Here is a 16,067-nt window from a genome sequence, read left to right as displayed (position 1 = left end):
GCTTGGGCAACATTATATTCAGAGTAGTGATCTTTAAAGGTCCCTTCTAACCCAAACCACTCCATGATCCTATGAGTTAGCATCACTAGGAGGCAAGCCAAGCCTAGGCACTGCCTACACAGCTCTTGCTACAGCTATCAGTGGAATGAATAAAAATCTGAAAATACAAAGAGCAGAAAAGCACCTCAGTGCCCAGGAATTCACCTCTGACTAGCTGCCATTTAGCTGCTATCCCACCTGCCAAACTGTGCCCTTTACAAAGCTGCTTATCTGAGGCTGCTTTGGGGGCTACCTGGAATGACTAAGGAATGGAAAATTTTCACCATGGAAAGGAAAAAAAAAAAGCCAGCAGTAGCTACCCAGCTCCACTAGTCAGTGCAAATATGGTCTCTGTCTGAGACTCCAAAGGGAAGGGGCCAAACACTGTCTTACAGCACCATCTTTGGTGCAAACAGCACAGGTGTGCAAGGAAAAGGCCATGCAAGGGGCAGAACCATGTGGGTCAGGGCCCCACAAACTGTCCATCCTGCAAACCCACAAGCAAGTCCAGCCGGGTGCCGGTCAGTGCACCCCAATACAGGTGCAAATGGGCAGGAGGTGAACATATGCATGCATAAAGGGAGTTGTCACGGAGGATTTCCAAGCTCCCTCAGGCACAGGGTCTTTGCAGAAAGTGTGGGGCACTTGCGGCTGGGATGTGCCTGCGGGAAACGACTTCCCTGCCGCAGGCTGAGGAGCATGCCCATTGCCAAAGAACTCTATGGCCTCTGCTTACTGCTGAAGAAACAGACAGGAAAGCCAGCTTGTATGAAACCCAATTATTCAAATTTATTAACATCAAGAATTATGCAATGATGCTGTAGATTTTTTTTTTTTATTAACAAATAGAAAACAGACTGTATACAACAGTGACCCCTACAGCACTATGCATCCACAAGGTAAAAATGAATGTGTCCTCCAACATTACCAACCCTGGATTGCTGATTTCAACGTAGCTTGGATTCTTAACATTCGGAATACATGTGATAATACAATTAGATACCCTTCCACCACCTTTATTCATAACTCAATGCACTCGAAAGAGGGCTGCTCACTCCCCGTCTTTAGTGCAAGCGTGATATAATAAGGAGTATTAATATATAGTACCATTAAATTAAGTCCAGTAGTCTTGCCACATTGGTTCATTAGAACGTCCTGAAGTAGCGGAAAGTACAATATTCTAGTGACTCTTAACATTTGCAGGATAGCAGAAATTATAGATACACCCAACCTCTGAAGCCATGTGTACTCCCCTCCCCTTCCTTGCAGTACCCTGCTTCCAAAGAGAGCCGGCCCAGCTCCGCTCTGGGTCGCCTGGGCTTGTGCTCTTTGCCTGTGTAAATGCTCTGATGCACTCCACTGGTGAGAGGTGACAGGATGGTGCTTGCACGCACAGAACAGTGGGATTAACACAAAGGGCCGTGTCTTGCTCTTTCCATCCCCTCCCCAGGGAAGTGTCGGACCCTCTCGCTTCTCCTGCCCCCTTCCCAGCAAGACACACAAAAAGAGGTTCCAATGCCTGGAGCCCGGGATTTCGGGTCTCTCACAAACAAGGCGACGACAACTCACGTCATATCAGGATCTGCCAATACACACGGTCACTGGATTGGTTGAACACGTACTGTAATAGGACTGAACGGTTTCCAGCTGACAACGGGGACCGCTTCTCCGGCGCCCCCACATGCCCTCCCAAACCCAAACCTACTAAGGAAATAATGGGGGGGAGGAGACTAAAAAAATAATTGGTAGCTTAGGTCCAGTTCCATGAAATTTCATATTCTACAGAGGATTAAAAAGCAGCCTATGGGGAATGGAGCCGGGCAGGAACCACAAGCCAGCTGCTGCAAATTACCAAGGAAGCTGCACTAAAATGGGCAGAACCAGCAGTGACTGGGCTGAAATAAACACAGGGCAGTAAAAAATGTAAAAGCAAAAGGAAATGGAAAAAAAAAACCAACCCAACTCCCAAAGGTTTGGCGGGTCCAGTTCTGTCTGGGCAAAACATTAAGACTTGCAAAAAATAAAAAATAAAGAGAGAGGAGATTATAAAAACCACTAGTAACTATTTTACATGTTTAAAAAAAAGATCCCATTCCACCCACCTAAAGCCTCGCTGTGAAATGCAGTCGGCGTGAGAGAGGGTGAGAGATGCACATGAGCAGAAATTCAGCCAGAGACTGGAAATGCTTTTGGAGTCGGATTCCCTCATTTGGCGCTGGGGCTAAGTTCCTAAATGCCGTGGTCAAAACTGGTTGGCGTGGAGGTCTGCTGCCAGGGCAGTACCTCCACCTGTACAGAAGGACTGAGGAATGGGCGGCTCTGGCTCAGAGGAACCCGTCTCCACTCCTAGACATCCCCACCACGACTGGAGGAAAGCACTAGTTACGTTGCATAGTGGTCGAAGCTGCCAAGATACTCCAGCGCGGCTCTGTAGCACAGCTGGTACTGGTCCTGCAAGGCAGCAAGGAGGGAAACGTGAGAAGTGGGGACGCAAGGACAGCACACAGCAGGGTTCAACATGCAGAGACATCAGCTCCCCTCCCTTCTCCCCCAGATCTCCACTGCCCTGCAGAGGAGGGGATGCTCACCTCTGTCTGCACCATGGCTGGCCGCTGCGTCCGCAAGGTCTTCACCATCTGGAACATGTCCACCACCCCCTCGTAGCGCATCCTCTCCAGCACGATGCTGAGTGTGATGAACACACCTGTGCGCCCAACCCCAGCGCTGCACGGGGAGCAAGAGGTGCCATTAGAAGTCCTGCCAGCCCCAGGAAGGCTCTGCAGAGCTCCCAGGAGTGGTGCAAGCCGCTCATGGAGCACAGGGACCTGCTCGGTGGGGAGAGGCCACAGCCCCCACTTACCTGCAGTGCACTGTAATGGGCCCATCCTGCCCAAACTGCTCCTTGGTCTTGTGCACCTGCCCAATGAAGTCAATGAAGCCCTCTCCCGTCTTTGGCACTCCCTGCTCAGGCCAGTCTGTGAACTGGAACTGGCGGATGGTCCGTGACTGGCCGTCCTGCAGGGAGAGGGGTGTTAGAGGTGAACCATGGGTGAGGGGCTGATCTCGCTCCCCTCAGCACTGGTGACCTGCTCTCCCTGACCCCCAGGCCAGGTGAGAGGGTGCACAGGCCACAGACGAGCCCAGGCAGATCTTTTGCTGCATTTCTGGGGGCTGCCACTATCCTCTCATTCTCACCTCAGGGCAGCTAAGCTGAGCAAGGCTTTGGCCCCTGCAGGGTCCGTTTGGTCAGTGTCCTGGTCCTGTCTGGGACCCAACTCCATCCCAGGACCATGTTTACTGTCACACAGGTATCCTGCACCCGGTCTCTGCACACAGAGACTTCAAGTGCAGGGGGATCTGTGTTAAAAGCTTGCCCAAGTGGGCAGTACAGGCAAGCCAGGATCTGGTGCTGACAGGGACCCTGAGCTGCTCATCAGGGCTGCCACAGCTGTCAAGGCACAAACTGTGGTGAGAGGAGCAGCAGGTGGTAGGCAGCAGCCCTTTCTGCCTGCAGTGCAAGGCAGCACTTAACTTTCCTGTTCCTGCAGGAGCTGCTGCACGCTCCCTTGGCTGGCCTGGGCAGGGCAGAGGCATGGGAGGCAGGGGAGCCAGCAGATGCACTTACCCTGGCATCTGTCACCTTGAACTCCCGGAGGATGTACTGTGGCATGTTGTACTCTGCCATGGGGTCCACCACGAAGTACTGGTACCGGGCAGAGCGCTCTGCAGGCCAGTACTGATGGCACTTCTCCTGTGGATGAGGAGCAGGGCAAGACATTAGCACGGACAAGCTGCTGCTCCTCCCTCCTCCCCTCTGCGGGCAAATGTGGTTGTGGGGCCACAGGGTGAGCCACTGCACATGCCAGCAGGAGGCTGGCCCAGAGTGGCTGGTGCTGGAAACAGACTGGGGTGAGCCAAGAGGTCATGCCCACAGACAGCAGCCCCACAGCCCCCTTGTCCCCCCAGGAGGATTCGTACCCGGCCCATCTCACGCAGCTTTGTCAACATCACCACGATGGTGGAGTTGTGCTCCCAGAGCATCCGCCAGAAATCCTCCGTGGTCTCGGCCAGCGGTCCCTGCGTGGCAATGTAGGCCTTCTGCTGCCTGCAGAACACAAACGTAATGGTGCTCAGAGCAGATCCGGGTGCACAGACCAGCTGCTCCTGGGGGCTGGTGGGCCAGAAGTGCTGAGGGCAGGGTCCCTGCTGTGCAGCTGGGAGCAGGGCTGACAATCCAGCTGTGGGAGGCAGGTCTCTAGGACCAGACATGGGTGTTGGGGGAGAAATGAGCCTGCCCAGCAAGGATCTTCTAAGTGCTTCCCACAGATGCAGTGAGCACCGCAAGGTGAAGGATCCAGAAAGTCTCTTAGTCCTTGCTGGGGTGATGGTGTCTCCAGCCCAGCCTCTTGTTCCCATCTCTGCTGCTGCACTGAGAGCCCTCTTAGCACCCAGGCCCACATGAGCAGGCTGCCAGCACCCACCTGGGCTGGAAGGAGAGGCTGTGCTTGGGGATGATCCCAGCAGCACCCCTGCACTTTTACTCTCTGCAGCACCCCCCATCTCTCCCATTGTATGGGAAGACACAGAGCAACTGAATCGGGTCACCCAGATCATGCACACCAGCTAATAACGAGGGCAGTGTGGAAACCACGAATACTGTTTTGCCTGCTTTTTTGAAGCTTCAGAATTTGTTCTTGGTTTTCTACTGCAAACCAGAGCATCTCTCCAAACTTTCCATATGACCTGCCCCAGATAGGACTCCATCCTGAAGAAAGCTCCCTCGGTGCTCTGTACAGCCCTGTCGTGCCGGTTCCTTGGCTCACCGAGCTCCCAGCCTGGCACGGCAGAGCCCGGGCTGGCTCCACCACTGCGGGGCGCTGGAGCCCGCGGGACCGGGGCCGGCATCCTCCGTCCTGCCTTCATCCCTCTGTTCTACCTTCATCCCTCTGCTGGTGCTATTTTTAATGGTGCTAAAATTAATGAACGTGCTGCAAGGCAGCAGGATGCAGACAGGGGCTGCTTCAAGGAGGATGCGTAAGACATCACAAAAAACAGGGAGCAGGGTTGCAGAACGAAAGAGCTAATAAAGATGCAGCATCAGTGATATCTGCAGGACCTTGGGCCAACTGATTTCTGTAGATAATACCTAGAAGATTGCTAGTTCAAAGGAAAGGACAGGAAGAGATAACAGAGCTCTTCGGGGATGGGGTAGGTAGCACATGAAATGGTACCACCTGCCGTGCTCGCAGTTCTCCACCTCCCTCCGTAGCATCACCAAGGGGCAAAGCCAGCATTGCTCTCCACCAGCTCTGGAGCCAGGACAGAGTGGATGCAGCCTGTCTGTCAGACCTAGACTGCAGGGGTGGGTGTGCAGGCGGCCACGTTAATGACCGGTGCCAGACGGCTCGGAGCCGCACAGGCAGGAGGGAGCAGAGGCTGCTCTGTGACAGCTTTTCTCCAGTCCCTTTATCCTTCCCCATTACTCTGTCCCACCCTGAGGGAGCCTGGCTTGCTGTGGTTTTGCTGCTTTGGGATGCTCCCTGGGTTGCTCCCCATCCACTCTTGCCTCCATGTAGCCCTTCTCCCTGGGAGCCCTGGCTGGGCTCAGCTGCTGGAGCAGGGACAAGGCACAGAGCCTCTGGCCTGGATGCACCCACATTTGTTCCCTTTGGCAGTGCCTTTTGCTGCTGGGAGGGCACCAGCCCAAAAGAGGCAGTTGGGCAGAGCCAAGCTGGAGATCAAATGTGCCACGTCCATTGTTGTATCCCCTACTCCTGCACTGGGTGACCCTACTGTCATGGTGCACAAAGAGATGACAGGAACGAGCCTTCTATGTGCATCATTGGGATTTAGTATGAGTTATTGTCTAGGGATTGGCTGGGAAGGGGATGTGGCCACTGGACTGTTTGCCTTAATTTTTCTCTCCTGGCACTTTGCATCTGAGAATGCGATGCAGCAGATAGATACAGAAAATGTTAATATCATTGCCCCACTAGATCTTAATGTGTGCTTTCTAAAAGGTGTTCTGGAGAGTGGAACCCAGTGATGGGATCCCCAGTGCTCAGCACCAGCCCTGCCTGAGGATCCACAGACTCTCCCCAAAACCAAGACATGGAACAACGAGCCTTGGGCTGCTGCTTGGATCAGCCACTCAGTGCAAGCACAGTTCTACCTCTGGTTGCTACAGCTACTGAGGGGAGGCAGGTTTGCGTTAGATGCTGCAGATATAAAACACATGCCAAGAGATGCCTACCAGAATATCCCATAAAACCTCCACAGGAGCCAACACAGCCTGCCACTCCAGCCATGTGGGCATCTGTGTACAGCAACACAAGCCAGCCTGGCAGCACTCACTCACTATCAGTCTTCACATATTGTAACTGTACACACTGGAGTGTCTGAGAAGATGGAAAGTGATAAAATTCAACAATGTGATCCCAGCCCACCTTAGACAGTCAGGACCAGTCCTTGGGAAAGAGGAGAAGGCAGCCTTGCCCAGGTTTTGAAGCAGGCAGGACAGGCTGGCCCAGTCACCTAAGGTGATCCTTACCTGTACCCATCTATGAAGCTGGCATTGATGTAATCAGAGCCCTCGACACCCCGGATGGGCTGCAGACAGACTCTGGTCAGCTCGTATGGCATGATGTTCACGAGGCGGTTCTTGAATTTGTTGCACGGGAGGTTGGCACTGATGAAACGTGAGGTATGTGCTTTAGAGTTGGCCAGCAGCTGAAAGAGGAGGAGACATGTCAGATCCCTGCTGGGGATGCAGCAGGCTGGGGGTAAAACTGGGGCCCTGCCAGCAGGGCAGGCAGGAGTTCCTCTGGGCACACATCCACGCTCCCTCAGGGACAGCTGCTGGGGACCAGGTCCTTCTGGACCAGACAAAGGGCTTTGTCACCATGTTATGAGAAGACTGCACCTGGATGCTCTGTTTAACAGTAATCACCCATCTGGTTTTCAGCACCGTGTCGGCCCCTCTCCTATGGCACTGCACACCCAGGCACGGCCTGGCCTTGCTGCTGGCTTTAGGCACATGGCTGTAGCTGACAGCAGGGGAACCACCTGTGCTGACCTATGGCACAGCCCCAAAGCCTCACGTAGTGGAGTGGAGACCCACAGCAGCTCTCTGACCCACACAGCAGCAGGACATGAAGCTTAGCAGCTTTGCAGCTCACTGAGCCAGGGACACGCGCCTGGTGGCGTCAGGGAAGGAAAGCTTTCCCTCTTCCAACAATGTCTTGCTATTTACTTCTCACCCAGAAGAACCCAAGAAAATGTGAGAATTGTGACAGTTTTAGGTAAAGAAGATCTATTTTGGGTTACTGTGAGACATTTTATGGTTCTCTTTGAGTCCTGTAAACTGGAATCATGGTAAATGTGTTACTTAGATCTGCTGGCAGAGACATTCATACAGAAGTCCCTCTTTTTTTTTCTCCCTTTTTCTTGTTTTCCTTCCCTAAAAGACTGCCTCCAGGATCTCCAGAGCCATCCTTCTGAGTGGCAGCTGGTCCTTGGCAGAGGCTCCCCGCAGAAGGACAGGGTTGCTCTCTGGGGAGAGATGCAGCATTGTGAGGTCCTCCCATATCCTGCTCCCCAGGGTTTCTCATGCCGTGGACACTGCCAGGGTTCAGAGAGAGGCAAATTTCATTACTGTTCTAAAGATACCCTGGGAGAAATGAAAGAAAAACAAAATGTTGTTGTTCTTACAACAGACCTGCTTGAGTTGAGCAAAATTCTGCCATGGCTCTCTGAGGGAGTTTCTCATGGCAGGTGTCACCACGAGACACTCACGCAGCATATTCTACTGTCCTAAGCCCAGGACACCAGCAGCTCTGATAACTACAGGACAGAGCTGTTAAACTATTCCCAGTTTACGCAGAAAGTCAATATTTTGCTTCTCCTGCTCCTTCGTCACTTGGAGGGAATCCCCAGGGTGCAGCTGTACTGCTGCAGTTCATTTCACAGCCTGCATGGTCTGCTGCCTCCCCGCATGAGCTATATTCTCCTGCATGAGTTCCCTGGACTAATGCACCTCATCTGAGAATATGGGCGCTTACCAGAGCTCACTTCCAGCTCCAAGGCTGTAATAAATATCTGCAGTTGGCATTCACAGATACAGGCAGCAAAATGTGGGCTTGGCTTCCTAAAAACAGTGTGCCTTTTCACCAATTTCATCAATTCTAGACACTGAGCCTTGGTGCTGAGGTGGTTAAAAGATAACAGATCTCAGCATTGAAGAAATGAGGCTAGAAATGTCTCACATATTTAAATTGGAGCCATTTCCAGACAAGTTGTTCACAGTAACATCAATTATCACTAACATGATCTGCATCTGATTTCAGATGCAGCTCCCGCCGCACAGTGAACCCAGAGCAGAACGTGCTGCTGAGAACTGCACATCCATCTGCCTTTTATATCCTCCCCAGAAGCTGCCAATTCAGGGGGGACCGTGGCCGACACAAGCTTTACAATTCAAATGTATTTCAAATCACTGCCTACCTGCTTCAGAAACACACAAAAGAATAACCGCCTGTAATGATCCATAGCTCTCCTCTCCCAACCCCTGGACGAGCGGCCCGTGGGGTTCTGTGGGCAGAGACGGGGGGGGCTGGAGAAGTGGGGCGGCGGGGCTCTGCCACCAACCTTGAATTCCAGCTCCATGGAGGTAACGCTCTCGCCTGCTGGCACCTGGGTCAGCTTCTGGATGTGAGCGAAGAGGTTGCGTGCAGGCACCTCGGTATTGCCACACGTGGCAGCCTCCAGCAAGGCCTCGTGGATGAAGATGTACTGGTCCTCTGTCTGCACCATGTAGTTGCGCTGAGAGCGCATGCACGTCACGTGGCCGTAGATGTCCACGGTCTTCTCGTGCTTCATCCGCTCCAGCATGGCATCGATGACGATGAAGCACCCGGTTCGGCCCACGCCGGCACTGTGGGAACAGAGCACGTGGCCTGAGGTGACACGGTCTCCTACAGATGTCACACAAGCTCTGATTTTGCTTAAGAGATCACCCAGACCTACAGCACACAAAAGGGGAGTAAAGGCTGCTCTCTAGTGAGTGGAGCTCCAAAAAAGAGGTGATGAGAAGAGTGAGGGAGAGAGACACTGGAGAATGTAAGTTCTCCCTTCTGCTGGCCCCCTTTCACTGCTGGAGCAGAAAGGACATGGTGTCACACTCTGCTGGTCCCTGTGGTGGCTGGCAGCACCTCCATGAGAGAAGGAGAAATGTGTTTAACAGGCAGGAGAGCGACAGCACACGTGTGCGTTACAGGTCAGAAGACCTGAAGAGCAGGCTGGGCCCCAGTGCCAGTGAAGCCCGTAAATTCAAGCCTGCTTGTCCCCTAACCAGGGTCACTGTTTCCTAACCCATTAAACAAGGACAGCCAGACTGAGAGGGGAAGCAGAAAGGTGAGATCATGCATGTCTATGCTGAGCCCTTCTCTCAGACACTGAATGCCTCTCCATAACTGCTGGATGAGCAGTAGAGAACCCCAAACTACCCACCCCGAGAGCACCCTGAAAACAACAGATATGCTGTTGTGATATTTAAACACAGGCAGAGATAGGGAGCTAGGCATTTCCTCATTTATGGTGCAAGTCAGATCCTTAACAGGGCTTTAATACAGCTTGTTTGTGTGTTAATTATACCCCACTCCCATCTGAAACAGAGCATGAAAGAAGAGCATTAAACACTGCTGGTAAGGCGTATGCTGGAACGGCAATGATGGAGTGGTTTGTTCAGTAACAGTCCCCTCTTGGCTGGTACAAATAAATCTTGGTTGGGTAAGATGCTGAGCCTTAGTAGACTGATATTTTGCTTAAAGAGCTGCCTCTCTACCCTGTGACAGAGTTCTGTAAATACCACGTATGAATGTTTGTAGAGGTCACCGCATGCACGTCTATCAGTGATGTGCCTCTGAAGGTACTACCCACTTATGCTGGGCACAGATAATTTAATTTTTAAATGGCACTAGCAGTTTTGCAGGAAAATGTGTTTTCTGAGGCTGTCCATGCAGCAGTGTTGTTTAACCTGACACAGCAGTAGCAACAGAACTGTCATCACTGCATTACCACTGCTGGGACTGTTCTGTTTCCAACCCAAGCATCCAGTGCAGGTTATGCTACCGTGAAACCTTTCCTACAAGAAAAGGAGACTCCGCTTTCAGACGGGTTAAAGCTCCTGCAGCCACAAGGCATGTGCCCAGGTGCAGCTTTGCAAACTCACAATCCTACCTGCAGTGCACAACCATGGGCCCAGCATCTGGTGGGTTACAGGCCTTGACCCGTCGCAGGAAAGCGAGGATTGGGGTGGGGTATTCTGGTACCCCATGATCGGGCCAAGCCATGAACTGGAACTGCCGCAGCTCTCGCTTCTCACTGGAGCCATTCTGTTGAAGACAAAGAGGAGTTGTTTTGCATGAGAACAGTCTCGTCCCAGGAACCCACTGATGGGACACGCAAAGCTCTGTGTGATGATGCATGTATTGGGCTTTCACCACTGAAAATTTGGAGGCAAAATGTAGGTTTCTTCAAAGGCTTCTATACACAGAGATGTTCTGTGGAAAGCCAGCTGATACAGAGAGCAGAGCAGCTCTGCAGGAGTGGAGCAGGCTGCAGGGAAGGTGAAAGACTCCTTTCTGCATAGCACAGGTTCACTACCTGCATACTCACTGCATGTTCAGGGAAAACGGGCACTAGGCATGGAAGGGCTACAGCAGCCAGTTCCCTCCCTACTCCTCTGCATCAGAGGTGTCTCTGGGATGGGTCTGCAGTCTGCCCTGCTCCTGTCTGGGATTGGCTGAGTGATCTATGCAGCAATGTGGTAAGACTGGCTGGGTGACTGCTTAGGGGTGAGATGCCTTCTTGGGGTGTGAGTGTGTCCCCATGAGCACTGCCAGGCTCCTGGCCCACACTCAGTCACCCACAGAGGCAGCCCACTGCAAAGCCTGTCTGCATTGCTGCTGACATGCTGCTGCTGGCATTGCCCCCAGGGATTTACAAACGCTAATGAGGAACGCAGCAGGCAGGAGAGAAGGGTTTGTACTCAGAAACAACCTCTCCATTTGCATTATTAGGGACAGGAGTGCTAATAATTTACTGCTTCCCATGTTGTCGCTCTAATGGGAGGACAGCTGCTACATGTACACTGGCCAGAGGCAAGAACAGCCCTGCTCTGGGGCCTATCACAGGGTCTGAATGCATACAGAAGAGCAGCAGGTATCCTGTCCAAAATGCAGTGGTGGTCAGATGCACAAGCCAGTCTCCTACTGCAGTTGTGAGAAACGGCCCATGTATGGAGTGGCCACACACTTGGCCAAGCCAGGCATAGCCAGTGGCCTCTGCCTGTGGGCCATGGAGCAACCTGAAGCATCAGGAAGTGTCTCTGCACTACCTGGAGCAGCAACAGCCCAGCCAGCCCCATACCTTGTACAGCGCGAAGGTGCGGACAGTGTAGGTCGCCAGCTCGACTGTATCCAGCAGCGTCACCTGGATCATCCCATAGGTTTCCGTACCCCGGCTTGGCCAGTACTGGTCACACTTCACCTGCAGGGAGGCAAGGAGAAAGGGTCAGTGCTTGGCTGCTGGCAGGGGCACTGGGGTGAGGAATGGCAGGGTGAAGGGTAAAGACAGAAATGAGTCATGGTGCAGGGAGCCCCCAAACACCCAGATTTCCTTCTCCCAGTGTGTCCCAATCCCCAGCAGAAAGGTAGCACCCCCTGGGCTCCTTTCCACAAAATTCATTCAAAGAGTGATTTTTTTTCCACTGGAGCCACTGGTGGGAAGTGGCAAAGGAGGCCAGGCCACCAGACAGAGCAGCAACAGTAGCACCAGGTAAGAAGACAGTGAGGGGCAATTCCCAGCAGTGATTTGTGCCTGCTGTAATTTTTCTTCTCTGCCTCCTGTTTGGGCAGATGAGGGTCTTTGGGCTGTGCCTGCACCACCCCTCTGCCTGAGCTCTGCCTGGATGAAGAGAAGGTGGGCAGCTGTGGGCTGGTGGGAGGAGAGCAGGTGCAGAAGGGAAGGGGAAGCAGTGGTTTCTGTGGGCAAGGCTCTGCTCAAAGGGCAGCTGAGGTGAGAGAGAGGCAGCCTGTATCCCCACCAGCTCCCTCCTATCCCAGCTCAGAATCCTTGACCCACAGCTGAGGCAGGACAGAGCTGTAAGTCCAGCACAGTACACACCAATACAACAAGAGGCACTACCTTTTTCTGTAACACCTGTAGTCCCCAGGGTGCCCCTGCCAGTGTGGCCTCTGGGCAGCAAACCACTCCAGTGAAAGGTGGGACACAGCCCACCCCAGGGGGCCTGGACACTGGGCTAGACCACAGGGCTGACCCTGCCAGTCTCTTTGTGCTGCTGTAGGCTCAAGTGCACTGAGCATCACAGAGAGATGCCAACCTGCCCTGCTGGCAGGTGGTGCATCCCTGGAAACCTACATCTCCCAGGTGTTTCAAAAGAGTTGTGCAAACAAGGCACAGATGCCAGCTCAGACGCAGACATATCCTGTCCCTCTGTGAGAAGACACAGACTGTGGCCAAACCATCCCTTCAGCCCCTTCCTGCAGGCAGCACTGTCCCATCACGAAAACATTGCTGCTCCCTAGAGATCTCCTGCCCTGCAGCACCCTTATCACCCCCTTCCAACTCTGCAGCCAGAGTGCTTTGAACTACCAGTCACAGCTCCTGCTGCAGCCCACTTGGCAGAGAGCCCTAACACATCCCCAGGGCCCCATCCCTCTGCCCCCTTCATCTCCCTGCACATCCCTCCCTGTTCACCTGCTGATGACCTCCTCCTCCTCCTCTTCACAGCTCAGCGTTTGCAAACTACTCCTCCGGTTTTGTTCTCTGCAGCCCCAAGCTCCCTATTTAATTGGCACCCTGAGCATCCCTGTTTCATCTGACACCCGGCTCCCCACCCCGCAGAGCCGCAGTGCCTGGCTGACAGGAGGAGGGCTTCATTCCCACCCGTGTGCACTGCACCGAAAATGGTTTCCCGCCCTAGGAGAGAGGAGTGAATGGAAGATCATCTGTGCTTGTCAAGGAATAGTAAACTTAATTATTAGCAGAACGTGTTTACAGGGGAATGTGTGGGAAGGGAAACAATAAGCTTAATTAGAAATCAATGAAGTTCTGCCTTTTAATTGAAAGCACTTTCAGCAGGGTGGGGCTTGTGAGAGCTCAGAGCCCTCATCCTGCACTCTGGCTCCGGGATGCAGACACACCTGCAGCCAGAGGGATGCACCTGTCCCTGCTGTTTTGGGTTCTTCTCTCAGTAAGTCCTGCCCTGGCAGAAGTGCCTGGAGCAAGGCTGCCTAATGAGGTACAGCAGGTGCCCGTGCACCCAGAGCAGCTCTGCTGCCTCCTGCCCAAGGTCTCCAGCCATTCAGGCTGCTGTGCTGTCTTGGACCTGTGGCAGCGTGGCAGGCCCTGCAAAAATCTCAGAAGATTCCTCTTCCCCACTTGGCACAGTGCAGCCTGTTATTGGACACCAACTGGCTGCAGCACGAACAACTGTGAGGTCACAAACCTTATTTCACAGCTAAACTGATCCCATCCTCACGAGCAGGTGGCAGCTGCAGGCTGTGTCTCCACCGAGGCCTGAGTTTGCCTTGCCTGAGCCTGGCTTGGGGATGACGTGACCCCTCTCTGATGGAGGGGAGGGCAGTGTGGCATCCTGTAAACGCTGGGGCAGCTGCTTGGTGTGTCACCCTCGGTGTGGTTTGCAGAGGATGTTTCAGGAAAACAGCACAGCGTGTCCCTGTGCTTGAGCCTACACCTCGGGGAGAGAGCAGTCTCCTCCTGCCACCCACATGCTGCAGGGCCATGTGTACTCGAGCACAAAACAAACTTCAGAGGAGTTCCCTGTGTGGGATAATAGCAGCGCCTGGGCTGGTAATTGAAAATTATTTATTCATGACCAGATAAGAGTCAGTCACATTTTCTGCCAAATTTACCCATAATGTTTATGCCCCATTTTCAAGCTCTGTAAATTTTATGCTGAAGCCGATACACTGAGGCACTAAAGCAGACAAGAGATGTTTTCTTCTGGCAGTGCTTGTTTCTCATTAACTTAAGGAGCTCAGTAATGTCCTGAACAACCATTCATTGCAGCTTTGCTGAGTGGCTCCTATCCCTCCCCTTCGATGCCCTGTGCCCAAGAGCAGCCGGGCACCTCTCTTCAGCTTGAGAGCTGTGCTCTGCTCCTGGCCCCACTTGCAAGCTCCAGATGGCATCACTGCCAGTGAGAGGGCTGGAGCACAATGTGGCTGCCAGGCTCCTCTGCCCCAGAGCCCTCGAGTACCAGCCTCTTTACACCCCTGCCTGGGGACAGCAGAGATCACACCCCAGGGATGGCTGCTTGGTGCTCTGGGCTGGAACAGAACAAGCCATGTTGCTGCTCCGGGAGACCTCACTCTGCCGGGCTCTTGGGGATAGCCCAGGGCAGGAGAAATCCTGCTTTAATACCTCTCTCATGCAACACAGCCCGGCAGGGACGTGCCACGCTCGCAGCTTCGGGAAAGCTAATCTACAATGTGTGTTTCTGAACTGCCACCAAATGATTCTGAAACTGATTGTAAAGCTTTGAAGGCAGCTAAATTGCACAATCCAGCCATTTCTATCCTTTATGTGCTTCTCGCTTTGTGAAAACATGAAAAAGGGAGGATGATTTGGACCATCAAGCCAGCTGAAATTGCAGACCATAAAAGCTGATGCTCTTTAAAGATTTTTTTCCCCCTGCAGCTCAGGAGCCCTTTAAAGCAGTGTCACCCCCACAGGGCTGCCAAGCTGCTGCTGGTCCTGGTCGGCTTATCACAGCACTGCCAAGGGTGACCTGGGGAGCTCGCCTGGAGAGGTGGCAGAGCCTGCTCTGCGCCGGGCATCTCGCCATGAGGCCCTGCTACCCACCCCAGGCTCTGCAGCTGGACAGACAGTCCTGTGCCTGCACCAAAGCCCCTGGGCAAGGGGACTTTCAAGCAAGGTCACCCGTGGGTAACGCTGTGATGCCATGTGACTGCCTGGAGCAGTGCTGTCCCACAGCAGCGTGAGCATCGGCAGGCAGCAATGCTGCAGGGACCCAAGGGGTTACATCAGATGAAGTTTGAAGCCTCTGGAGTGGAACAAACTGCAAAACAGTGACTCATGCTGAAAGTCTGGAGCAACGGGCAATGACTGGGATGGGATCTTCCTTGGTCCCAAAAAGGTGTGCTCCCGAGAGAGGTCTAGCCACCATCAAAGGAGCATGAGGAAAAGCAGAGCAGCAAGGTGGCTGAAAGCCATCTTGTCTTGGAGGATGCTGAAAAAGACAACCAAAAAACCTAGAGAAAATTATCTCCTAGAAGTCCACATTCCACCTCCCTGCCAGGGCTCTGCTGTGAGGGGATGCCCTGAGACACCTACAGGGTCCAGCAAATACATCCAGGGAAGCCCTTGTTGTGGATGGCTGGTTGGATTCAGGAGTGGCCAGGCTTCTCCACTGCTTCCCTTGGCACTCTGCCCCTCCTGCAGTGCCTGAGAAAACTGCCCACTTCTCATTAGTGCTGGGGATGTGCCAAAGAGGCAGCAGGACATGGGCAGGCAGTGCCAGGGAGCAAATGCAGGGGTCTCGGTCTGGTTGGGTCAGCCTAGAGCCCCTGGGCAGTGTGCCCAGCCATGCAGGCTGACTGCAGATTCTGTGAGGGCTCTGGTCACCTCCTGCCCATGACAGGGATTCACAGTGCCTGTCTTGTCACCAGAAGCCTGACCACACACACTGTGTTTGGGACAGAACCAATACTGCAAGAGGCAACTGCAGGATGATATGACAGGGAGCGTGCTGGGGGGAGATAACGCACAGCTCAGCAGCACAAGCATCTTGGGCAAAGACAAGAGCCTGTGGGGTCAAAGGAAACCCGTTATCTTCAAGAAACACGCACCTTGGAGTGCTTTGCCATAACTAAGCAGCCCAGAAGTTAAGTGAGTTAGGACTCCAGGCATGGATTTCCTTGGTAACCTAGAAGGGCTTTTCCTTGTACTTCAAATATATGCTC

The 16,067-nt window shown here is 53.3% G+C and overlaps 1 protein-coding gene across 19 annotated transcripts in view; it reads right to left on the bottom strand.

The window, feature by feature from the left end:
• Positions 1 to 803: 803 nt before the first annotated feature.
• PTPRF (protein tyrosine phosphatase receptor type F) overlaps positions 804 to 16,067 on the bottom strand; it is a 376,508-nt gene continuing 361,244 nt past the window's right edge. For all 19 annotated transcript variants that reach the window (XM_027747288.2, XM_027747286.2, XM_027747295.2 and 16 more), the window contains 9 exons: positions 11,467 to 11,586; positions 10,276 to 10,430; positions 8,686 to 8,971; positions 6,590 to 6,768; positions 4,018 to 4,144; positions 3,665 to 3,790; positions 2,900 to 3,054; positions 2,628 to 2,763; positions 804 to 2,490 (listed from right to left, as the gene is read on the bottom strand). In XM_027747288.2, coding sequence (XP_027603089.1) covers positions 2,422 to 2,490; positions 2,628 to 2,763; positions 2,900 to 3,054; positions 3,665 to 3,790; positions 4,018 to 4,144; positions 6,590 to 6,768; positions 8,686 to 8,971; positions 10,276 to 10,430; positions 11,467 to 11,586 — 1,353 coding nt within the window. In that variant the 3' untranslated portion in view covers positions 804 to 2,421. The remainder of the gene's footprint in view (positions 2,491 to 2,627; positions 2,764 to 2,899; positions 3,055 to 3,664; positions 3,791 to 4,017; positions 4,145 to 6,589; positions 6,769 to 8,685; positions 8,972 to 10,275; positions 10,431 to 11,466; positions 11,587 to 16,067) is intronic.

The sequence above is a fragment of the Pipra filicauda genome, unplaced genomic scaffold (genome assembly GCF_003945595.2).
Source record: "Pipra filicauda isolate LSUMZ 115617 unplaced genomic scaffold, ASM394559v2 scaffold36_size6622888_pilon, whole genome shotgun sequence".
In the NCBI taxonomy this organism is placed as follows: Eukaryota; Metazoa; Chordata; class Aves; order Passeriformes; family Pipridae; genus Pipra; species Pipra filicauda.
This window is presented reverse-complemented; position numbering and strand designations above follow the sequence as displayed.